This window comes from Stegodyphus dumicola, chromosome 5 (genome assembly GCF_044657685.1).
Source record: "Stegodyphus dumicola isolate Sdum_Otavi_A_Nest chromosome 5, ASM4465768v1".
NCBI lineage: Eukaryota > Metazoa > Arthropoda > Arachnida > Araneae > Eresidae > Stegodyphus > Stegodyphus dumicola.
In genome coordinates, this window is record NC_140772.1 from 121,293,865 (window position 1) to 121,320,582 (window position 26,718).

At 33.7% G+C, this 26,718-nt stretch overlaps 1 protein-coding gene across 1 annotated transcript in view; it reads left to right on the forward strand.

Annotated features, from left to right (window-relative positions):
- The first annotated feature begins 6,494 nt into the window (after nt 1–6,494).
- The window catches only part of LOC118188621 (uncharacterized), a 72,775-nt gene continuing 52,551 nt past the window's right edge, over nt 6,495–26,718 (forward strand). The window contains exon 1 of the mRNA XM_035359114.2: nt 6,495–6,653. Within this exon, the coding sequence (XP_035215005.1) occupies nt 6,636–6,653 (18 nt within the window). The 5' untranslated portion in view covers nt 6,495–6,635. The remainder of the gene's footprint in view (nt 6,654–26,718) is intronic.

The window sequence follows — 26,718 nt, forward strand, 5'->3', positions numbered from 1 at the left end:
CTCATAGAATCATGACAGACATGAAAAACGAACAATGCCTTCGCCGCGGACCTTTCGAATACGCGCCGAGTGTGCTGACCACTATGCCACGAAGGCATGCTAAGAAGGCAGAAGAAATACCTTATAAATTAAACTTAAACATAGATGTACACTGAGCTGTAAAGAAAATGCCTATCTAAACAAATTCTCATTAAAATTCTCGATAACTTAAATAAAACATCTTAAATTCCATTTATCGCTTCCTATTAAATTAATGAATGAAATTATTTATTTACTATTCGAATTTTAATTCCAATTAATTAATGTCTATAATAACAGCGAGGAGACAAATGCACTTTAGATTATTCGGTCGAAGGGAAGAAATGTGATTTCATTCCATTTTGATAAATGGGTAGTCCTCCAAATCAAATCAAAGCAGCAAGCATACTAAATGAACAATAAAAGCAGCACATATCTGTAATTTTTATTGAATCAAAACAATGATTATTGTGCTCACTTTTCCCGCATTCATAAACACCACTGGAAATACATTCTTTTGCAAAAAAATCGAAGCACCAAGAAGGACTTTTACAATCGTGATGAAATTTTGTTTGCAAAAACATCTTGATCGAAAATGCAAATGATCAAAGTTTCAAGGCAAATGAACAGGAATTGCGATCATAGTGCGCATTTCTAGTACGCAGTTCGCAAAGTATAAAACCAGTAACAGAGGCGGAAAATTTACCTTTTTTTTTATTGCTGCCATTGTAATTCCGTAAAGAAGCAACTAAAGATGTCATTACGACTATATCGAAGACTTTACAGACAACTAAACGGCTTCGAACGTGGTTGCATTGTAGGGTTGCGTGAAGCTGGGTAATCATACCGAGCAATAGGCCGCTACCTGCAGCATACAGACACTGCTGTGCAGAGATGTTGGCAGCAATGGTTGCTACAAGGAAATTGCCGACGAAATGAAGGCTCTGGAAAGCCAAGGAGCACAAATGCGAGGCAAGATAGGATGATTGTTCGCCAGGTCCGACCGCCCCAACGGTATCATTGTCGACTATTCAACGCACTACAGTCACGTCTATCCCTCCCGTGGTACCGTCTACCATCCCACGACACTTGTCTGAGTCGGGGTTATGCTCACAGAGACCTTTAAGACGTTTGCCTTTGACCCCACAACATCAGCGAAGTCGTCTGGAGTGGTGTCACAGCCGATCATCATGGCTGCCATCAGACTGGCATCGTATAGTGTTCAGAGATGAATCCTTCTTCACTCTTGAAGCAGATGACCACCGTGTTCGTGTCTGAAGAGGACGGGGCTAGCGGTCCCAATCAGCCTTTGTTTTACAAAGGCATACAGCCATAACCCCGCAGCAGATCATGTTTAGTCCTCCTTCGTACATCTTTAACAACTCAACGATATGTTGATATCATCCTGCGGCCGGTTGCATTACCTTTCATGGGCAGCAGGGTCATCTTTAGTCATCGTTCGTACATCTTTAACAACTCAACGATATGTTGATATCATCCTGCGGCCGGTTGCATTACCTTTCATGGCACGTCATCCTGGGGCCATTTTCCAACAAGATAATGCCAGGCCACATACCGCTCGCATATATCTGGACTGTCTCTGTGCGGTTGATACTCTTCCTTGGTCAGCAAGGTTACCAGACCTTTCACCAATCGAGCATGTCTGACTGCTTAGCAGAATGTGTCGCACGATGACATTAGGAAACTCTACCACTCCTTGCCTCGATGAATTCAAGCATGTATTGCTGCCAGGGGCGGGCGGTTCGACCAACTACTAATTTGAACACTCAATGGGCGATTGTGAACCGTGAACAGGTACTATGACCTTGATTTTTTAATAATTTTATTATCGGTGTATGAGCTATACACATATTCAGTTTCATCAAAAACAACCACTTCCTTCATGGTGCTTCGATTTTTTTTGCAAAAGAGTGTATATTGATTGGGCCTAGCAAATTTTTGAAACATCTAATTTTAATTAATACTGGGTATAGAGATGCAGAAATAAAATTGCCACTTTTTCTACACTCTGAGCAAGTTCGAGGGTAGCTACAGAAAGTACTGGACCATTAGTGGTGTAGCAAGGACGGAGGTCAAAGAGGTCTATCATGCCCCGGGCGCCGCTGGCAGAGGGGAGCCAAATGATCCCCAAGACAAACAAGAATTTTGTTTTCCGAAAAATTATAATTTTCCGAAAAATTATAATTTTTAGTTTGATCGATTTCTAGAAAACATATTTTAAGCTAATAATTATTGTAACATAACTAATTATATCCTTTCTGGAATTGTCTGATAAAATGTATTATAAATAATGTATGCAGTAAATCAATCCAATATCTACAGATATAGTACGTTCTTTCTTCTTTCTTTCTGAACACTTTAGAAAAGTAAAGTGTTTAGAAAGAAAGAAGAAAGAACGTACTATATAAGTAGCGATAGATTTTTATTTTTTAAATGAAATGTATATACGGTTCACTCTTTTTATTTTAAAATGATAACGATAGACTGTAGTCTTTTATTGTACAAGCCCTTCGAACATGGACTATTATTATTTGGCGGCCGAGTTATAACTAGAGATATCTTTGTTATGCATTTACATTTTTAACATCTACTTGACGATTCTATTATTCAGTGAACAGTGCGGGAGTGAAACTGATAACCACATTAAAATAATTAAATATTCAATGAAACAACTGAAGAGCCAGACAATATTTAAATTTTATTATTATATTGTTTGCAACTGGTAATAAAGAAAGTTCTCCTTTTTTATATTTTATTTAATGTTATTTTGTTGTTCAAAAGTAATATCTTAATTTATATAATAAAAATTTATTTTTTATTTAGACCGATGGCAGTGCCAGAAAAAAAAAAAAAAAAAAACTTAGCGATTCTCAGAATCGAAAAAGAAAACTCATATTGAAAACCTAGCGCTACAAGATGGTACAAATGTCGGAAATCTATTACCTTTACTTAAACTTGTAGCTCAGTTTGATCCACTACTAGCAAATGATCTTAAAAATGTCGTGGACACGCCAGGAACTATCTCATACCTATCACCACAAATTTAAAATGAATTTATTCGTCCTCTGGCATCCATAGTTCGGAATCAACTAATAAGAGACATCAAAAGAGATAAATATTATGGACTTTTATTAGTCTCGACTCCTGATATTGTTCATCCAGAACAAATGTCGCAAGTCTTTAGGTAGATAATTAATGATTTTAGCAATAGAAAAGTTTCCATCAAAGAATTTTTGGGGGTATTTAATGAAATGCGTGCAAAAGATTCATGCAGCCTGAACTGAAAATACAATTTTAGAAAAATTAAATTCCGATCAGATTTCATTAACAATCACAATGTTATAGTAATGCTGCCTTGATGTCAGGTCGCATATCTGGCGTTCAACGAAGAATTATGGGAAAAAAATGAAGCATTATTTGTAAATTGCAATAACCACTTGTTAAATTTAGTAGAAGTTACTGCATCTAAACAAGACCCAGTCGTTATAACATGTTTTGGAATAATTGAAAACATATAAGTGTTTTCCTCGCGTTCAACATTACTGTGGGAATTATTAAAAATTGCTTTATACGAGATTATTTTTGCTCGTAGAAAGCAGTTAATAGTGAATTTGAACCTTGATGGAGTGTCAGAGAATAAGCGCTTAGTGTTATTGTCGATGGGCTGGAAGAATTAGTAGAACTATCAGAAAATAATAGCAGAGGACAGTACTACCACAAGTGAAGCTATAATTTTATTGCAAAATGTACTGCATTTTAATTTCATAACATTAGTCCATTTCTGGTATTAACTTTGGACGAGAACTAATCGTGTGCAGCTCAGATTAGAAGATACTAATATGAATTTTAGAGATATCTATGATCTTGAATCATTAGCGTCTGGGAACTTGCAGAAATTTCAGACGAGATCTGTGAAGAAGAAACAGAAAAGTCTCTTTGTGAAAAATGGAGTACTGATACAATAATCCGTGTTAGAAGACGCCGAAAATAGCCTAGAGAATTGGCTAGAGATGTTGGCCTTTCCGCACAAAGTGAAATTTCTTGTATTATGAAAAGCATTCTTGATCGTATGCAGCAGGAAATAAGTACATGATTTATACGACTAAGTGAACTTAACTTCAAATTTTGATATTTACTGAATGCTTAAAATTTATTAAACAAGCATAATGTTGATAATGAACTTAGAAAGAATTATACAAATTTGGGTGAATTTTATAATACAGATTTTAATGGAAGAGAACTCTATGTCGAAGTATGTGATGCAAGATGTTTCTCCGCAGTAGAAAAGAAAATGAGTCTAAGACTTCATTAGAGCTTCTTTACCTTTAAAATCTAGTGTGGAGAAGATGTTTTTCTAAATTTGAGAGTCACATTTCAAATAATCCTTACTATTTCAGTATCAGTTGCTAGCTGTGAACGGTCGTTCAACAAATTAAAATTAATTTTGACATATCCACGATCAACGACGGATCAAGATCGCCTGAGCGACCTAGCATTTTTAAGTGCGGAAAGAGAAAAATTTGAAATGATCGACTTTGATAAAGTTATAGAGTCTCATATTCTTACGTACATGAACTAAAGAGCTCTAAAAGAATGTATGAGGAATTATCCCCAGGTCTTAATTACAACAGAAAGTCAGAAGAAGGGTGTAAAGAAAACCTTTATTTACTCAATGTAATTTAACAGGAGGCTCCACTTGAGCTTGCACAAGGCCAACACTTCTGGCTTAGCTCAAAACAGGTAACGATGAACTTAAAATAACATTTAGTAAATTTAGCCTAACGTCTCACAGGATAGTTTAATGTGCAAGAAGGCTCTGACACGTAAAAGTCGGCAGAAACAAGATCAATGGCTAGAAGCACTCAATGCCACAACAATCTAATAGCTAGTAATTCAAAATTGCAACGTGGCCTTCAAGCAGGCATAACACGCTCTCTCTAACTAAAATCAGTTCCAAAACCTTCCCTTAAATAGTATTTCTTTCTCCCTCATCTGAATAAATGCGAGCTAGCTTATTAACATTCTGGCAAGAAAGCGTGGGTGAAAATGAGACTGAAAGGAAAGCTGCTTTAACTAATTAACTGTCAGTTAAAGAAAATAAATCTCCACAAAGTAATTGATAAATTTTATTCATCCAAGGCAAGAAATTGTATACATAGTAATTAATTGTATTAATGTGTTATTATATTATATTATTACTATTGTTCATAAATATATCTGCTTATATATAACATGTGTTAACTTTTTTCATTGTTTAAAAGGTGTATATTTTTAGAACAATTATATAAATATATAAAATAATAATCTATTTTAAACTAATTCTAGATGACTGTATGTCCGATTTTTCCACTGACACAGACACATTTCCAAATCCAATCCTAGGCTTGATTTTTTAGCTAGGTGTTTTGTCTCATATTTAAAGCCTAACCTGAGTCTGCATCCCTATTTATCCGAAAAACAGTATACTGCTTTGTAGAAACGTAGTTAGGTAGTGACTATTCGTAATATTCTATAGGGTATTTTAAGGTAGGTACTGCATTTTATTATTATTTGTATCATATTCTTATTACGAGTATATCCTATATATTATATTACTATATGTTTTTCGGGAACACGAAAAAAGGTATCGTGCCCCAAGCGCCAGTTAGACTCGCTGCGCCACTGCGGGTTATCCAAGCTACTGTGTATTATGCTCTGAGTTTAACGCAATGTTTATTAGAAAGACAACAGTTTTAACCACACATTTTTTCTTTTAATTACATATTTATTTAAAACAAAAGCATCCTTTATCTATCTGCTTGTCAGTATTATTTGCCTGTATATGAGCTGAACGAATAGCAATGTACGATATATTTTTATAGGTTCCTAAAAAAATAGTATTTTAAAATTTGAGGTAGATTTATGACTTGTAAAATGAATTTCTACAAGTTTTTATCTCTACGTAAAGTTAAAAAACCGCAAGCCAAACTAAAGTTAATTGGGTACTGTTTTCTAACAATTACTTCTAATTTTGGTTACTTCTTATAACAATTTTTGTTTTGCTTATTCTTTATAAACTTTAATATTTATTTTACTAAAGCAAGTTTTATGTATCTAAAATAAAACTGGTTAAGTTTTAAAAAGTTTTAAGTAAGCTTTCAATGTCTTAAGAACTTTTTGTTTATTAAAGACGCCAATTTCAAGTAATTTTTAATTTATCACTTAGCATATTCATTTCATTCGAACAGAATGAAAATAAAGACTGATGCTCATCTTAAATCTTTTATGAAAGTGGCAAAGGAAAATTATAAAAGTAATAAATAACAACAAAATAATAATAATAAAAATTTGACTGGGTGATTCCCGGAGATTGCTTGTTAAAAGGTGTTTCTGCTATTCGGTGTTATGCGCAGTGACTGGGAAAAAGTCGGCTTTTCCTGCGCCGTACGGTCACAGACAGGTATCTGACTGCGCATGTGCCGCCCACACACACGCCGATCTTTCAAAATCGATCGACTGCTAGTGTCAAGAGCCAAAATCTTTCCGACTAATATTAAGCCGGCAGTTAAGTTTTTCTGCATACTGAAAAAATTCATCGGACAAGAACTACAGCAATCATGACTTGGTGCAAAACGGTAAGTTTAATAACCAAATTCTGTATAATTTTCAAAGCTAAGCATAGATTTCAGTTCTGCGCACAATTTTCTGAAGAAATAAATCACACTGTGCATGTCCTTCTTACGACCCGGCATCAGAAGTTGTTTCCACTTGCATTGTTTCATTTATTGCACATGCTCGTATGACTTTAATCATTAACAATTTCGTTTTCCCGAAATTTCATTAACACTTAGTTATCCATTAGTCAGTTCGCAGCTTATCCCTTTCATTGCCACATTTGAAAATATTAATAATATTATATTTTTTCATTATATTGCACGTCATCTTTCATAACTTGCGCAGTTTTGAGGTTATTAAATTAGTTTGCAAAATGTAAAACCGGTAGTTTAGTTGTTTTTCTCTATGTTTTTATAATTTAAATATTGTTTTCAGCTTTTGATTAATGTTTTTTAAATATAAAATGATTAAATTTGCGATTTAATCATTTTATATTTAGTTTTATTATCAGTTTCGGTGATGCGATATAGTTTCACAATTATTCATTTCATAAACTATTTAGTTCTAAATGCAACAAAATGTGCAAGTCAAAAAAAACTGAACTATGGTATGCAGTCGTTCATTTATTTACAAAAAAACTATTTTAAATGATAATTCGATAATGTTTGTGTAAAAAGATGTATTTGGAATAGCAAATTTGAATTATCAAGTTCTTTATCCCTTTCTTATTCGAGTTATTTCTAAATTATTATTGACTGATATTAATTCAGAAAAAAATATTCTTTTAACTTTACAGTAATTTGAAATTCTTTGCAACTTCCTGTTATATTTAAAGGGCGTTAAAAGTTTTCAAATAATATAAGCGATTAAAATTACTCTTATACCTGATACAGATGCTCTTTAGATTATTTTATGGAGTCAGTTCCAAATGAATGGAATAAAGAGCGGCGTAACGCTGCGTTCCAGTTAAAGAGCTATTCCTTTTATTCGAAGGGTGGTATTAAAAATAGAAGAGAGTTAGTTTGACATTTTCTAAGGCTATAAAGATTTATTAAAATAAAATTAATAGAAAATGCTTTCACTTTCATTTTTTTGCACCGAAACGAGATAACCTTTACAAATATATGTTTGTTCCTATAAATTCATTTATTTTGCTCTTTTTAAAGTAATAAAGCATTTACTTTGAAAAAATGTTGGAGCACTTAATTCATGCAATTTGAAAGCTTTAAGTTATATAATAAGTATACACTTTAACATAAGCTGTAGAAATTAGCGGAAGTAACAGAGATATTATGTTCTCTTGTTGTTAACTCTTTCTGATTAATAACATTGAAAGCCCAAATAATGCAGTTTTTAATGATTTAAATATAATTTTCATTTTTTGAAGCTATAAGGACAATTGCTGTAATATTTGTTAGATATCACTTATTACATCTTGTTTGGGTCTTCACAAAGTGGTAAAAGTCCTCGCAAATACAGTAAATTCTTGATTATTCTAGCTGATTGGGACTATACTGTTTTCGGATTATCGATTTTCAATTTCTTTTTTAAAATGATTGTTTTGTGTAAACAACTTATTCTTGAACATCGCACTTTATTTAGTTTAAATAAATGTAATTTATATTCAAGCATTATGCAGTTCACTTACGCATTGTATTATGTTGCTCAGGGAAGTGAATAAAAAAATTCATAATATCCATAACACATACACATAACTACTATTCTTTTACTATTTCGCCTTATTTTAACTATTACACAACTTTTTTCTAGCAGATGGGGTGCATGAACATTTTAAAACACTCAATTTCATTAACATTTAAATAAAATGAGTCTTAAATTATGATGAAAGCTTAGGCTACAAAATGTATCCTTTAACAACTAACGAAAAAAGAAACAGTAGTATTTTATGAATTTGAAGCAAACTCCAAGGACTAGAAGTAACACACTTAAAGAAATTAAGGCAAAAGAGGCAGCGAGTAATATGCGTTATAATAATGAAATAGGAAGAGCTAGATTTATTTCCCATGGAGTGCAATAAAACTCCCGATGAATCTCCATTTTTCCCCTCCCTCTCCTCTTATTATTATACCAAAATTCTTTTCTAATTTCATCTTTCAGACAATATATACATACTCTTAAGCTTATCAGTAGTATCTATTGATGTTTGAGATAAAAAAGTAATATGTTACGAAAGCAAATGTGGAAAAAAAACAGGTATGCTTCACATTTTTAACGATTAAAAAGCATAAAAACTTGATTTCAGAACTTAATCTTTATACAAATTTCGGTTAACATTCAATTAAGTTGAACATACGAAATACTAAAAGCTTACTTATATGACATATTTGATATGAAACGAAATAAAATCCATCTGAAAAATAGGCTAGATTATGCATTCTACGAATAAACTGAAAATATTTAGTTTATGATGTGCATTCGAAATGACTATTTTCATTTCATTTACTTCATTAATTTATGTAAAAATTGACTTCGAATTTCAAGGGAGGGTAAATTTTAAATTTTTTTATAAAAAGCAACTTTAATAAACTTCGAAGAAAGACTCCGTGGTCAAAAACAAAAAGTATTTTTCTCATGATAAACAAGGTTATCGTCATTAGTAAAGAGTCAAATAATTTTTTTAATTAAAGCTACGAGTAAATAAATGTTTCTATTTTACGAAAGCTGGTGTTAGTCTCTTGACATGATTTCTTTTTTATTTTACGTTTGTAATTTGGTAACATGTCGAGAGGAAACGTGGCTAGGAAGTATCCACTAGACTTCTTCTCATCCATTTGATATTTTAAACCATCTTTATTGCCGTATTTTTACTTTAGTAAACTTCTTAAAAATCGAGGGAAAAAAATTATGCCATGAATAATCATTTTTGAGGGAAGGTGATAATGAAAGAACATGACAAATTAAAATGCCGGTATGTGCTAATACTATTATGTTCTACATTTCGAAGAAGTGTGTTAAAATTATTACTTCCATTATTACCTTTTTCCTTACATTTTATTCATTGTTATTCGTCCATACTTAACATGTGAGTATCATAAATCATAAATTTTGGTTTGGTTTGGTATATGTAATTACGTCAAAGCTTCGTGAGGTATCTGCCTAATTAGAGGGATACCTTCGTGGAGGACTTTCTAAGGGAAACAAGCTCGTATACACGTTACACATGAGGAAAACCACGAAAACGCCCATGCAGCCAGCCAGTTCGTGGGATTCGAACCTCGGACCGAACTAACAGTGTTCAGTAACTTTTCTGCTTGGCCGCTGGTGGACACAGAAATATTGGAGAAAGTTAGCTGTTAAATTGCTAGATGATGACATTAGAGAAAGCTAGATGTAAAACCGTAAAAGAGAAAAATATGTCTATAGATAAGTCTTCTATTTAAAAGGTGCAGTTTTGAAAAAAATCAGTTTAATGTTGCATATAAATACTAAAGGCTTTTTCAAATGAATTTTTACATTACCAGTGTAGGATCATTTGTTTCCTGATTAGGATATATATATATACATTTTTAAGCAGCAGTGGTAGATTATTAAAAACATGACTTGAATGATAACCATTTTTGGATACGTTTAGAGTGCACAAATTGAGTAGAATACAAGTAGAAGATTTTATTTTATGTAACCAACGATATTTTAACGCAAATAGATACAAGAAACGTAAGATATATAATCAGTTTTAAAAATATTTATTTTTAAATTTTAGCAAGTTTGGCATACATATTACCCTTAATGTTGCGATATTTTTAACAACAATTCTCAGTGACTATTCATTTGAAGAAAGTCAAGAATTAATCGATCTCGGGGAGAGGAATCCTAAAAGAGGAAGAGAAAATCAAACAATTCTCACAAATACTATCATTTATGAAAAGACTAGTTCTTGTGTATAGTAACTATGTTAATTCATTTTGAAGGTATAGTCTACCATTTTTGATCCATTATACCCTTACAAATAATACAGGCATGGTTAGAAGTGAAATCAATAAGATATAGTGAGAAAGTGAAGTTAAAAAATTGAGATTTTTATGATGATAATATCCTGGTAATCAGTTCAACACTACAAAGAAAAATGAAGACCTTTTGATGTTATTGCAACCGAAGATTAATGAGATATCTGCTGATTCTTTCCTAAAATGCTCTGAAGCTTTAAAAAAAATTGTGCACACTATACTATCTTCGCAACACGTTTTAAAATATCTCAGAATAATACAAAAGTATACTGAGAGATCCATAAGTTACGGTGAATATTTTTATACATTATTTATGCTCTTTATTAAATCAGTAAATATTGCGAAAGAAATTATTTTACTTTTTTATCACAAAGATTTCACCGTAACTTATTACTAGAAAAGGTAATCATGCTTAAAGGAATTATTCCGTTTCATAAAAAAGTACAGGCATTTAGCTCTAATTTAAAATCTTAATATCAGCTTTACTCAGTCTAATGGCTTAGATAAAGTTGTCAAGGCAAATACCGTCAGCACAAGAACAAAATTTACAGAAGACTTAACGAGTAATAATTCAACTTTTATCCTTGCTGTCATTCGTAAATAAAAATTAATTATATCACTAACTTAAGATTCGATAGCTTGCATAAAATTACAATAGCTGTCGACTATATCACTGAAACTGTTTAGTCAGCTAAACAGCTTAACTTAACTACAAAAATTCTGTTTCATCATTCGTTTACCAAAACAGTGGTCACTAACTAATCTATAGAAGCCTATTTTATTTATATTTGTAGTTGCACAGAATAAGCCAAAGGCTTTAAGTCAATTGCACGTTTTTTAGAAATTGGACAGAAATATTTCTCATAATCTATTGTAGAGACTTTTTTTTTGGAAGCAGGAATGGATGAAAAATAGCAAACACCTTCGCCGGGAATCGAACCACGGACCTCTGAAATACCGGCTCAGTGTGCTGACCACTACACCACGAAGGCACGCTAGGATGCGAAGAAATACCTTATACTATAAATAAAAGTTTCTATTCCTTTTTGTAAAATATTATTGACATTTGAAATAAATTATTCCCATATTAAGCTCTGAATAACTTTTAATCAAATAAAACATCGACCTGTAGCTGAAGACGTACACTTAAAAAAAGTAAGTCATAGTATGTATTCTAGTCCCAAAAACAAAAAAATATAAGTATTAGATCTTTCAAAAGTTTATTAGACTGCAAATGAGTGGGAATTATTTCACTTTAACAGTTTTGTTTTCATAAATTTTCAAAAGTTCATTGAAGTGCAAATGAGGAGTTATTTTACGTTAACAGTTTTGCTTTCATAAATTTTAAAACGTTTGTTGGATTGCAAATGAGTGGGAGTTATTTCACGTTAATAGTTTTGTTTTCATAAATTTTCGAAAGTTTACTGGAATGCAAATGAATGGGAGTCATTTCAAATTAACAGTTTTGGTTTAATAAATTTAAGAAGGTACTTTAAAATTTATCCATGACATCTTAAGCAGCAACCTAGCCTCATTCTTATTATTTACGTAAGCCTGATTCTTTTAGCCTCATTCTTATTATTTACGAACTTATTCAGAGAACTTTGCATCCGTTTAAAATTGGAAAAATTAATTTAAAAGGTTTAGAAGTAACCACAGTTGTGTTAATAACAAATGGGGAATGAAGAATTTCAAAACATTCCTGAGAACGATCCAGCTTAAATAATGGATGACTCGTAAAAGTAGTGTATATGTTCTTTTCCCTTGCTGTAAAATACTATACGTATCTAAAAATCAAACTTTTGCAAGTTTTTAATAGGCATGATGTAGTACATTTATATCCACAAATCGAGAATACGTAAATGTGCTGTATATTTTCCATCTGGCTTCGGCATTATTTTCTTTGCAACAGCTAAGTGTAGACACGTTAAGTATTCTTTAATCAAGATGTTAAAATAGATGAAATTGACACATCCATTCGTCACCATGAAATCCGGACAATATCTCGCTTCATTTCGTCATTTGGAATCATGTGTAAGCATCAACTTCTGGGAAAGTTTCAGAACATTTCCATCTGAAGGTAAGGAATTGCAACAGCATTGGTAAATGTTAATCTCTTTCGTGCTTGCAGTAATTTTCACTGAACAGAGTACTAATGTGAAGCATGATGATGTTTATAGCGTAGGCATAAAACTATTTTAATGCTTTTCAGTACCTATGTTAGTTATTAATTGCAGTACAAATATTTCATAATATATTGAGTAGTTTTACACTCATGTCCATAAATTAAGGATAATTCGGAGTCACTCGGAAATCGAACTATAAAATAAATATATCACCTGTAAAATCACTACACACATCTTCAAGAATCATATACAAATTTCGGGAAATACCCAGATGACACCGATGGTACGTCACAATGACGAGAGTGTAAGAGAGTGATATATAAAGAGTACAGACAAAGAAGTAAAATTTTTCGCAGGCGCTTTATAAGCATTTCAGTGCAATAACCGAATAGTTATGACACAAAGGACGCATTTGGATGATTTTTTACGTGGTAGAATTATCGGCCGTCTGGAATGTGGGCGTACCCAACTGGACGTATCAGACGAACTTGGAATTGCCCAGAGTGTCATCGCCAGGCTTGGGCAACGATTCCAAGATGATGGTAATGTGAATAGACGTTACAGCACAGTTCGCCCCAGAGTTACAACGCCGAATGAGGGCCGGTATTTGGCAGTTACTGCCAAATGAAACAGGCGGAGCACAGCCTCAGACCTGTCTCGTCAGTTCTCTTCAGCCACTGGAACGACAATTTCAAGGCAGACCGTCTACAGACGCTTAGGGCAGATTGGTCTATATGCTCGTAGACCTGTCAGATGCGTTCCACTTACTGAAACTCACTGTCGCTTGTGGTTAGCCTGGAGTAGAGAGCTTGCATTGTGGACACCGCAACAGTGGGCTTGTGTGATGTTTTCCGACGAGTCCAGGTTTAGCTTGCAGTCTGATTCTCGCCGGACTTTCATACGGACTCCAGGGACCCGTTACCACCAAGGAAACATCATTGAACGACACCGTTACGGTGTTGCAGGAATGCTCGTTTGGGATGGAATTATTCTGGGTTCCAGAACTGACCTGCATGTTCAAATTGGAACCATGACAAGCCAAATCTATCGGCACGTCATTCTAGAACAACATGTACGTATGTTTCGGGGCGCCATGGGCGCGCAATTTGTGTTTATGGATGACAACGCCCGTCTTTACCGTGCAAACATCGTAAGCGAATGCCTTCAATCGGAGAATATCACCCGTATGGACTGGCCAGCATTCTCACCGGACTTGAATCCAGTAGAGCACGTGTGGGACATGCTTGGCCCACGAGTTGCAGCCCGTCAACCTCCTCCAACATGTCTACCGGAACTTCGGAGAGCAATGCTTTTTGAGTGGTGTAATATCCCCCAAGATCAGATCGATAATTTGATACTCAGCATGCCTAGGCGTTGTACGGACTGTATTGCATCGTTTGGGAGACATACAATGTATTAACAATCATACCAACCATGTAATATTGGTTTTTTGTAAATAGGTGTTTTTTTTTTTTTTTTTTTTTAATTTGCACCAGGGAGAAAAAATTGCTCTAATTTTTTTAATAATATCAACAAATAGCATCTTTTTTTGCTCTATACCTATTGTTTAATAAATAAGCTTTACAAATAAGTCAAATTTGTTTTGCTTCTAACTCTTCCTTTGCCTGATTTTGCATTATCCTTAATTTATGGACATGAGTGTATTTGCAAGTCAGGTTATTGTAACATTAATTCATCAATATCGAACTCCATTGTTATTTTTCGGTCAACTGCTTTTATGAATATAGAATTTTCTACATATTTATATAGGTAGACTGTTTTGAAATACCCAAGTTAAACGTGTACAGCAGTATAAGTTTTAAAGACAATTTAATAATACAGAATTAACTTCAGAATGTTGCAAATGCAGGTGAGAATGCAGGGGAATTTATCATCTTAAGTATAAAATATACTCACACTGATGAGGAGGCCACACAAAATCAAGAAACTTTTGGTATCCTTTCGCGGAAGTAAATGAATATAATTTTATGAAAATTAACACATGCTGTTTTAAAACTACAGTACTGATGCTTGGGCCCAGGTTCGAATTCCAGAGCGGGCATGAATATTTGTAAGAGCACAGTAGCTTTGCAGCAAGAAAATGCTTAAAATATTATCGAGTCAAAAGCCCTCGCGAGAGATTGATGCTCGGGAAAAAGGAGTAACAGATCGGATTCGTCCTCCCGGGGAAATCACCTTCTAAACTGAGACAATGCTGGGAAAATTCATACTTCTTCTGCAAAGGGCCTTAGATCTACGTTAAAGACAAGTGTAACTTTCTTAGCCACGATATAATTCGTAGATTGTCTTATTGTCAGACAAGTGAGATAAATTGGAATTTTTATTTTCTCTCGTTCAAAATTATGTACTACCATTTGATAGATAACCACATCGCATCTTTTAAAGAAAATTAGAATCAAATTTGTGTTAAGGATGACTAATTAGTTATTCACATAAATATTCAAATTCTTTCAAATTTAGTGATAGCAAGAGAAAAATTCGCAGTTATTAAGAATGCAATCAAGAAAAATAAAATGTTTGGAGGCTTGTTGATCAAATTTTACATAATAATATATATTTTCTGTAAGAGAAATGAATTTCGTTTCTATGTTTTTCTTTCTAAAAAATTACGTATTTTATTCATGATAGTAATATAACAGAAAAATATGCAAGTACCCTTAAGCTAGCCATTTTAAAGATCTTAAAAGAAAGGAAAAAAATCAGATGATTATCAGATTATTTATCGGCATTTTATACATAAAATACATGATAGTATCCCAAAAACCATAGATAAAAAAGGTCAAATGCAAAACTGGCTGATTGACACATTTGACCGTTCGTCGTTGGTCTTCTTCAGCTGGAATTTGAACTCAGGAGCTTATGTAAGTAGGTTCTTATTTTTGCAGGACTTCTAGCTAATAAGGACTTCTGGTTGGTATCTTTTTTTTTTCGGGGGGGGGCAAGACTCAGCAGCTTGGATCCTGATGATACCAAATTAGTTATGTTGCTGGTTTTAACGGCATAATCTGACGAGGTGAGTTCTTTCTTTATAAAGCGTTTCCCAGCTACGTGCGATGGTGAAAAGGGTCCTCTACGTATCCAAAGATTTGTTTTCACTTTTGGTGCGATTGCGCAGACCTAGTTTCGATAAGAATTTTAATGTAAGATATCCTCTCTGCATGGGTAAGTGACTATAAACAGAGCAACAAACAGCTTAAAAATTAACTCTGAAGATATTTTATGCGATGACATGACAAAGCGAACAATAATATCTTCTAATTACGTAATCTGACGAGTAAGGCTTTCTCGAACTAAATGGAACACAAAATACTATTATGTTTATTTTTATTCGTAGTCTTGTTGCCAATTAGCGTTCTCTTCGAATAAACTAGCTTGATAGAAACATTTCGGAGAAATAATCGTGAAAACAAACAGATTAAAGAGTATGAGAAGCTAAAGTTTCTTTACATTGTATCATTTTCCTTTTGATCAAAAGGTTTCGAATAATAACATTTTACCTGCCATTTTAATTTATCCTATATTTACTTGCTTTTATTTATATATTATTTACTTGCTTATACGTTTTCGTTTTCATTTACTTTCTCTTAATTTTTATTTAATTATATTTTTCAGTATATTGTAAGGTACTCCGTATTTATTCTAGTATTATCTGGAACAAAAATCTTTGCAAATGTACTCTACAAAATGTGAAGGTTAAGTGTCATCGAGACCTTTCTTTACGTCTCCATGGAGATTACTAGTTCTTTCATCTTTTATTACCATGTTCGTGAAAGCCCAGTTTACGTAAGGAATATATACTTTCCTTTCCAATTCGTACTTACACTCAGAAGAAAGAAAATTAGTTTTCTTCTTCTTTTTTTACCGTTTTGTTCACAATAGGAGACTGTGCGTGATAGACAGTTTGAAAACCCTCAATTCCACTGCCGATCTGGGAAAAAAAAGGATGATAGCTATTGGTAGGACAATTTTTTTTTAGAGAATATGTAGTTTTCAGATCAATGTCTCGTATAAAACACCTAAATATTCAAAAAGGCACAAAGAAAATTTTGAAGTACTAAATAAGTATTTATTCTCACGAACTTTTCTGAATCTCTCATTTACGCATATTATTCAAAGAATAGGACTTTCACTTCCAGCATTGGTAGGAAAAGGCTGAACAGGCAAGCCTTTTTATACCGACTATTCCTAAAAGGACTTTAGTGCTCCTATATGTGTGGATAGTTTCAAGATCCATGACGAATCATACCTAACACTGCAATAATACTATTTTCATACAATGTATGTAAATATCGTAAAATTTAATTGGCAAATCACTCACAGTTAGACATATGCAACGTAAATATATATAATAATACATTATTATATTTTACAGATACACTTGTAATGTTTACTCTTTTATTATCATACGTATAAAAGCGAACGGTTTTGACACTTTATTCTAATCGAGAAAAGATAAGCTAAGGGCAGATAAAGAAGTATTGTATATATATGTACAATACCATGTGCGAATGCAAAGCGTTATAGAATTGTAAAAATCATCTTTTCCATCAAAACATTGCATAAAAAAGGAAATATCAGTCAAATCGTGACTACGATCGGGATTAGAACCACCGTGGACAGATAGTATTGAACATGTTAAGTTTATTATTTTTTCATATTCGTTTGAGCTCAACTTGTTACAACCTGCTATGCCATCGCGCACGTTTCGCACATATGCAAAAATGCATAAATTATTTATTCCTGTCATTTTAGCAATAATAATAATAATAATCAATGATAATAATTGAAATCTCGGATATAAATCAACAAAACAAGACATGACTTTAATTATAACCTCTAAGAAATTGCAAATAATGGTCGTTAATTGGATTGCTACGAGTAAACTATCTAGTGTGGACACCACATGACTTTCTTGCACGGCCTTTTAAATTATAACACATTTTTTACTGCATTTAAACTTATTTCCTCGATTTTCATTACAGATATATTTCTAATTTAAACAGATCAGGTTTCACGTCACAGCTATGCAAAAATGTAATCTTCATTAAAAAGTGTAAAATACAGAAAAACCTAAAACATCAAATAAAATTAAAACAGTTAAAAAATTACAGTTAAAATTAGAGGTTTTATGTAAAAACAAAAGGTCAGCGACAAGAACACAAAACTTTCAGAGCATAAAATTGAAAGCTAACTTTGGTCATACTGGGCGAAAACCACTGAATATGGTGCGCACCAACTGACTTAATTCACTATTCTACTAAGAGTTTCTAATGCAAATAAATTTCGGCCTCGTTAGTTCTTAGCACCACTTAAGCATTTTAAATTACTGATAGTTCTGCAGCCATTGCATGCAGGTTAACTAAAGCTATAAAAACTTTAACCGGAATATAAGAAAACGTAATTCAGTCACTTTTAAAGCAAAAGATTCACAATTTACGAACATATAGAAATAAAAATTGAGCTCACCGAGCAGTAACAGAAGAGGAATATATATATATATGTGTGTGTGTGTGTGTGTGTGTGGTATCCGTTTAGTTCAACACAGCCACCTATTTGCATCACCTATGCATGCACCTATGCGCGTGCAGCGAGAGCGAGGCGAAAAGACGATGAAAATAGATGTTGTTTCTAGGCGAAGGTGGTAACAAACGAACTCTGTTAAAATAGCAAACGCGAGTAGGCGCTGTGTAGCTATTTTAAATACTTAAAGTCGTGCAGAACTGTATTTGTTTCTAACAAGCGCGAGAATGCACAACGGTACTGTTATTTTAATTCAAATCTGTAGTTATTCTATTATCAATTATTATTTCATTAAATATCTGTGGTGTGGAAGTGTTCATCTTCAACTTCCCAGCCGCAGAAAATCTGGGGGCTCTAGTCCGTGATCCGACCAAGAAACAAGCAAGGTAAAGTAGAATTTCATACCAATTTGCTATAATCATCATAAGTGTAATAAATAATATCAGAAAACAATACTTGAAAATAATCGTAGAAGACTATGTTCAAGAAAGATTTAACCCCTAACGTGGCGAGATGGGAGTTATTTCTAGAAGAATTTGACTATGAAATTGTTCACAGATCTGGGCAGCAAATGAAGCATGTGGATTCGTTAAGCCGAAACGCTGTCATGATTGTCACCTATTCTCAGGGAGAAATCACAGCCAAAATTGCAGCTGCACAAAAAAAGTGATGAGCGACTCCAGTTGCTAAAATCCTTAGTCGAACAAGGACTAAAGAAAGATTTCCTAGTGAAGAATGGTGTATTATACAAGTTCGACAGTGGTCGCGAGTTACTTGGGGGACTCAAAGCACTGGAGCTAGAAATCATACGTAGTATCCACAACAAGGGACACTTCGCAGTGTCTAAAACGGAAAATCTGCTGAAAATGGACTTTTACATTCCTAACCTCAGAAAACGAATTAAACAAGTTATCTTAAATTGTGTAGAGTGTATTTTGTACGACAGAAAACGAGGTAAGGGCGAAGGGTTACTGAATCCCGTACCAAAAGATAGTATCCCTTTGAGCACTTTTCATGTCGATTTTATAGGACCATTACCTTCGACAAATAAGAACTACAATCATATCTTGACCGTGGTAGCCGCATTTACAAAGTTCATGTGACTCTATCCAGTAAAGTCTACATCAGCTCAAGAGGCATTGCAGAAGCTGAAACTGCAGCAATAAACTTTCGGTAATCCTTTGAGAATAATAAGCGACAAAGGTACGGCTTTTACCTCTAAAGACTTTGAAGATTACTGTAGTCAAGAGAAGATCCAGCACATATTTACAACTACAGGCGTTCTTAGAAGAAATGGACAAGTGGAAAGAATTCATCTCAAAGATCGGTGCCGGGTGGAAAAAGTAAAACACCATGAAGGTCCAGGCTGTACAACCACAGCAGCTGATCACATGAAGTCTTGGACTGTTCCTGTTTAGGACTGTGTGGGGTTCTTCCGCACTTCTATCTTTTTGTTTTTTTCTTTCCTTTTTTTTCTAAATTTATTTTTAGGTGCTGTCTTGATGTACCAGTGTCGCTGATCCGTGTTTTCGAGGGCGAAAACAGAATCAAGATCGCCGAGCTGTGGTATCCGTTAGTTCAACACAGCTACCAGAGGGCATCATCTATGCGCCTGCAGCGAGAGCGAGGCGAAAGACGATGAAGATAGATGCTGTTTCCACGCGAAGGTGGTAAAAACAAACTCTGTTAAAATAGCAAGCGCTAGTAGGCGCTGTGTAGCTATTTTAAATACTTAAAGTCATGCAGAACTGTATTTGTATCTAAGAAGCGCGAGAACGCGCAACGGTACTGTTATTTAATTCAAATCTGTAGCTATTCTATTATCAATTATTATTTCAGTAAATGTCTGTAGTGTGGAAGTGTTATTTACTTAAGGATATCATCTTCAATTCCCCACCGGTTGCGTGGTTAGAGCGGACGTGGTCTGAGCGGACAGTGGCTACAGCAGACACGTGAGGGTTTGATCCTTATGAAGTGTGTATGTCGTTTTATAGCCTCGAAAATATTTGTGATGGAACCGGTAGCCATTTCAACAAAATTACTCTCTACAAAAAAAAGGAAAAGAATGTTTAGTTGTAGATGATTATCCCCACCGCTTACACCGAAAAAATAAATTAGGAATGAGTTGGGTATGTAAGACAGATCGTTGTAAAGGAAATGTAAAGAAAGTACTGAAGAAAACTGGACATTCCTGCGTGCCCAACATTGCTGAGATGGAAGTTAAAAGGAAGTTCGAGATTTGCAGAAGAGTTCGAGAAGAAACATCAGTTCCCGTTCCCCAGATATTTCAAGAACTTTCAGAATTATATCAAAAAGGATATGATTTCGTTACTAAAATACCGAGATACCCCAGTGCCAAGAGTAATTCCAGTGCCTTGTAATTCGATAATCGAGTGCAAAAACAGAAAATTGGAGGGGGGAAGTTATCCCACTTGAAAGAGATTTGTCACTTAAAATACTGTTTTAAATTATATTTATGATTTTTAGAAGTATTTATTTACTTATTTATATGCCGCCTGTTCTAAAATGGGGGAAAAATGTGTCCGCTATAAGCACGATGAGTTTCGAAGTGTCCGCTCTAACCACGAAATCGTATGTATCCACTCTGACCACGTTTCCTGCAGCCACACCGCCTCCCCACCCATTAATATGTGTGTGTTTGGCGCGGCCGATTGTAACGAAAAGGCAGGTGCACAGCTACATGATATAGCACTCCCATACGCAAAATTTTAATGTTCTGTATCTACTCTTTTTGAGTTATGCGAGATACATACGTACGTCCGTACAGAAGTTATGAAAAAAATCTCTTTTGAGTCAATTTTAAATTAATTTTACAATCTGTTTTAGAAAAAAAGGGTCCTATAAGTAAAGGTGTTTTGTCCGCACGTACAGCTGTCACACAAAAATATGGTTTGAATGGATTCGATAGCCATCAAAACGCATATTTCTGTTGAAATATGATACCCTTTTCTTTCGCGATTACAATACTTCCTTTACTTCGTACAAGGTATTAAAAATTGCTGAAAAAGAGCATAACCAGAAAATTTGCTGCATTCTGTTTTTAGTGATGATGGTGTAAATTATTACTGCGAAATCAGAAAGTACACTGCCCAAAAAAAAAAATGGGACAGTCCTATATCTCCCGATCTACTGGGCCGATTGACAAAATTCAAATTGCGTTCTTCATGTCTCGAAAGCGCGACTTAGGATATATATTAGATTTATATATAGCACTATTCTAACATAGGTATTTTGACACAAAATCGGACTTTTTCTGAAATAACATACCAATTTTTTTACATATTTCGATTCTACGACTCAAATTACGCCTAAATATGAAATTTTGTAAAATTTGGAGCGAAATTTACGGAGAAATTCACAAATTTATGTTGGCACTTTTTTGTCAGTTTGCGCCAAGAATACTTCACTTGGCTAATTTCTTAATATATGGCAACCCAGTTTCCTTAGGAAAAAAAGTCACCATCGTTCCTTTTTTCCAAATAATATTCTTTATATTATATTTTTAATTATAACTTATTTTTTTAAGTAATTTTTTTCTTTTTCGAATTTCATATTAATTGTTTAAGTTGCACTTTTTTTTTTTTTCGAATAACTGTTTTAAAAATTTCTATTTACCTATTCGAACTGCGTAAATAAAGGTGCAGCGTTTATTTATTTTTTTTTTCAAATAGTTTTCTTTATATATATTTTTCGTCATAGCTATTATTTTAGGTCATTTTTAAATTTTTATACTTTTATTTTAATTGTTTGTGTTGCATTGTCTCTTCAGATAATTGTTTTAAAATTTTCTATTTATTCCTTCGAACTGAGCATTTTAAATGTATTTATTAATATCAATTTTCCAGAATTTGATTTTATTTATTTGAACTACGTTTTTTTCGGAAGAATACTTTGTAACCCAGACTACGATGCGTTTGAAAACTGCATACGATATTAAAAGAGAAAATACAGTAAAGCACAGTTTTACACGCCTTTCAATGTTCCGTTCAGAAAAAATATATATAAATAAGAGAGATGTATAACCGATATTTTAACTTGGGATGACTTGCATACACTGCTTTAAACAGTTTTATCATTGTGCTCATTGCTTTACACAATTTTATCCTACATTTGGTTTCTTAAAATGTTATTCATATTTTAGTCAAATATTTTATTTTTGAAATCGCAAGAATCAAATATCATAAGATTGAAAAGTTTTAAATTAAAAAAAATACGAATACTAAATTTTACGAAAATATTTATTTTTCTTCTCTGTTTCTTTAAGCATTCTGAAAGTATATTGAAAAGTATCCAACTTTTCGAAACATTTTGGTATTTCTGACAATCATTTTAAATAAAGTTATCGCCTTCCATTTCATAAACGCCCACAAACGGCCGAGCGGTAAAGTTGCTGAACACTGGTAGTTCACTCCGGGGTTCGAACCCCGGTAAACGGGCTGGTTGCATGGGCGTTTTCGTGGATTTTCTCATGTGTAACGCGTATGACAGCTGGTTTCCCTTAGAAAGTTCTTCACGAAGTATTTCGTCAGAGCCTTTATCAGTCTTTAGAGGCTAAACATTTTGAAGCTATGAGATGAAAGAAAAGACTGGTTTCATCAAAAGGTTTTGGTTTATTTTATTATGAAAAAGCACACTACGGCTATCTGCCTAAGGGGAGGGATGCCTTCCTGGAGGACTTTCTAAGGGAAACTGGCTCGCATACATGTTACACATAAGGAAAACCACGAAAACGCCCATGCAGCCAGCCCGTTCGCGGGATTTGAACCTCGGACCGAACTACCAGTGTTCAGCGACTTTACCGCTCGGCCGCTGTTTCATCAGGAAGGGAAAAAAAACATCTTTAGGTGACATCCACATACATCACTGGATAAAATCCTGAATCTTCAAATAATTCGACTGAGTAAATCATGGGATTCACCATTTATGATACGATATGATGTTCTATAATGTAATTTACACAACCATATAGTTTAAAACCAGTCGCTCTTCACTTTAATCTGCAATGATATCGTTTTGTCTTTTCTGTTAACACAAGCTCAATTGATGGTATTTGCTGGTGTACTCGTCCAAGTGTTTTCTCTTTGAACACTTAAATTCTTTGAAGTATCCTGAAAGTATATTCGAAAGCGTCCAACTTTTTGAACATCTTGGTACGTCTGACAGCCAAATTTCCCTGCAAATTTTTGCTTACTTTTCTCCCTAATTTTCTTCTTTCCTTCTACAGTTATTTTCAGTGCTCACACAAGAAAATTAAGATTTTTCGACTGCTAGACTTCCATACATTTTGCATTCTTGTCAATTTTTTAAATTATCAATTATATGAATTGCGTTTCAGCTAAAGACAGCTTTTCATTTTCTAGTCATTTTAGCTATAAATAAAGTTTAAAGCGAAGTCCAAAGTATAAATGTTTTAATTAAAAGATTTTTGCTAAATGACAAAGAAATAAAACAGTCCAGCAGGGTTTATTCTGTACCACAGAGTGACCCGATTCTTATATCGGCTGAAACAATCTAAATCATATTAAAGATCATGTTTTTTTATACAATCTATAACGCGAGAGAAAAATTAGCTTCTTAAAACATGCTTTCTAAGAGAATTAATATAAAAATTTATATTTTTATATATATTTTTTAAATTTGGGACTTGAACCAAACTGTCAGACTTTTAAAGCTTATTTTACATGGTGGTTATTATTAAAGTTCCACTTTGAAATGGTCATAAAAGGAAAACTACCGGACCAAATGTTATCAAACTTGGGAATCGTGTAAAGGAGGTTATGAGAATTTATTTTCGGCGGAAAAAAAGAGTTCAAAAACTCACCATCAGGGGAAAAATGGCGCTGTATACAATATTGTTAAATGAAATAAGACACGAAAACATCTGTTTAAAATGTGTTTAATATTTTCCGAAACGTCTTACAAAGCATGTTCAATGTAGCGTCTAGCATTTTCCGAAAGCAAGTTAAATCATGTTACTGCATTCTCAACAGCAGCTCTTAGCATATCAGGTTTGGTTTTGGTTTGGTTTATTAGATTACGGCAAAGCACTCGAGGGCTATCTGCCTCAAGGAAGGGATGCCTTCGTGGAGGACTTTTTAAGGGAAACTGGCTCGTATACACTTTACACATAGCATATCAGGAGGAATGTTACAGTGTATCACATTTTTCATTTCTGCCAAATTGTTTAGATTATCACCATAAACAGTGCTTTTGAGACAAAAGTCACAGAGGTTGATGTCTGGTGGGAAGAGGGGAAGTGTTGGCCTATAAGACGTTCATTCGTGAAATGTTGCCTAAGTAACTATGTGACTCTCTTCAGGTGGTGCCCAGCCCTGCATAAAAATCGTAGTATCTAAAATGCCACGTTACTGCAGTTCATGTATCACGAAACATTTTAATATTGGCTCTAAGTGAGCTGCAATCGCAGTGGTCCAGCTGTCGACTGCTCTTCAGAAAAAATGGTTCAGTTATAAAACTAGCTGTCATTAAACAGTAAACGGTGTGAAATGACTGTTATGCAATCGAATGCAATAGGAGAATGCAATGGAACTAGATAGATAACATGAGAAATTTTTTTGGCCCAAATCGATTAAAAGCGTTTTGAATCAGTATCTTCATGTTTTAGTACCGAATTCAGGCTTAAAAAATTACAAATTGGCGATCTGTAAGAAAACGATTTCCAGATTGTACGCACTTGTGAGAGTGATTTGCGATCTCACATTTTCTAATCGCTAATTCGTGGTTTTCACGGACGAAATTCTCACTTACAGGGATGGCGCACTCGACATTTATCGAATTTAACGTCTTTAAATGGTAATTTGCCTACTTCAAAGTTTCTTAAGGGTATACAACATATTAAACCCGTTTAACAAAAGGTTAAGTTAGATTCCGACCCATATTTCTATTAACAATATTGCATACAGCGCCATTTCCCCCCTGGTGGTGAGGTTTCGAACTTCCTTTTTTTCGCGGAAAATAAATTCCCATGACCTCCTTTACACGATTTCCAAGTTTGATAACATTTGATCCAGTAGTTTTCCTTTTATGACCGTTTCAATGTGGAACTTTAATTATAACCACTCTGAATATTATTAAATTTTAATTTGAAGCTATGCGTTATATGTATACCATGCGTAAAATTTTCGCTTTTATGGAAAAATAAAAAATCGAAGCAAATATACTTAGTATAATGGACCAAAACTGAAAACATTTCCCCTCCCTCCGAAAATAAAATATTGAAATTTCGAACTTGAATTTACTGGGTTATCGAAATATTCAATTTGACTTATCTTCTAAGTCCTAGTTCCGACAACAATTCCGTCAAAAATTCCGAATTACTTAAGCTAAAGTAAAAGATTTAGTATATATTCACTGTATGTTAATAAAGTAATCAGAGTGTAATAAAAATAGATTATAGAATTTACGCTGATGTAACTTTTTGTCTGACTGCACAGCATGTAATGGAAGAGAGGGTTTGTAGAGATCTGTTTTTGACATGCCTCTAAAAGTAGATGTCATATTAATTTTGTCTCTTCAATGTCAAAAAACTTTCCTTTGAGAGGCAACTTTAGTTTTTGAGAAAGAAAAAAAAATCACAAGAAGACAAATTTGAAGAACATGCAGGACGATTGAATATACATACTTATTTTCCGAACACAAGCGGTTCTCCGACTGGTTATTGAATAATGAAAAGATGCATTGTCATGCAATACAAAACATTTGGAATACATTTTCTGGCTGAATATTGTAAGATTAAAAGTCATCTGCTTAATTCACATCCATTTACAAGTCAACTACTCGGGCAATTGCAGAATCGTTTTGATCCTGAGCTTGTAAGACAAACCTAATATCACTGGATTTAAACACTTCTTTAATCTTCCGAGAATGTTCCTTCTTTAGCTCATATTCCAAGAATATTAAGTGAATACAATTATTGCCAAAGAAATTGAATATTCATTTGCACTACGGCTTGGTAGTTTACTAACGAGTTAACAAAATTTAAATTCTGCTTTTTGTGTCAAAGAATACAACAATATTTTAAATATTTACAAATAAAATATTAAATTGGAGATTTAATTGGAGCCTCATCCGTCGCCTAGCATTTGAAAAAGAAAAGATTGTTAAATACTAATTGTTTGCTGCTCAGTCTAACCCAGGCTGCATGGTTGGTTTTCGTAGTTTTTTAGGTTCTCTTTACAAAGATTCTCTATGAAAGCATCTTAATCAAATAGCTCCCATGTTCTTTCTATGTTCAAATAACCAACTAACCTAGTTTAAGCTCGATTTCCAGGTGAAGTTACTAGTAAAATCCGAATACTCATTAAAAATCATATAGCTAGCCAATCAGGAGTAACATGAAAGATACGGAACCAATAATTGAAATGTTGTTACGTTACGCTGTTTCTTAACTTAGATGGTCATTCCTTAATTAA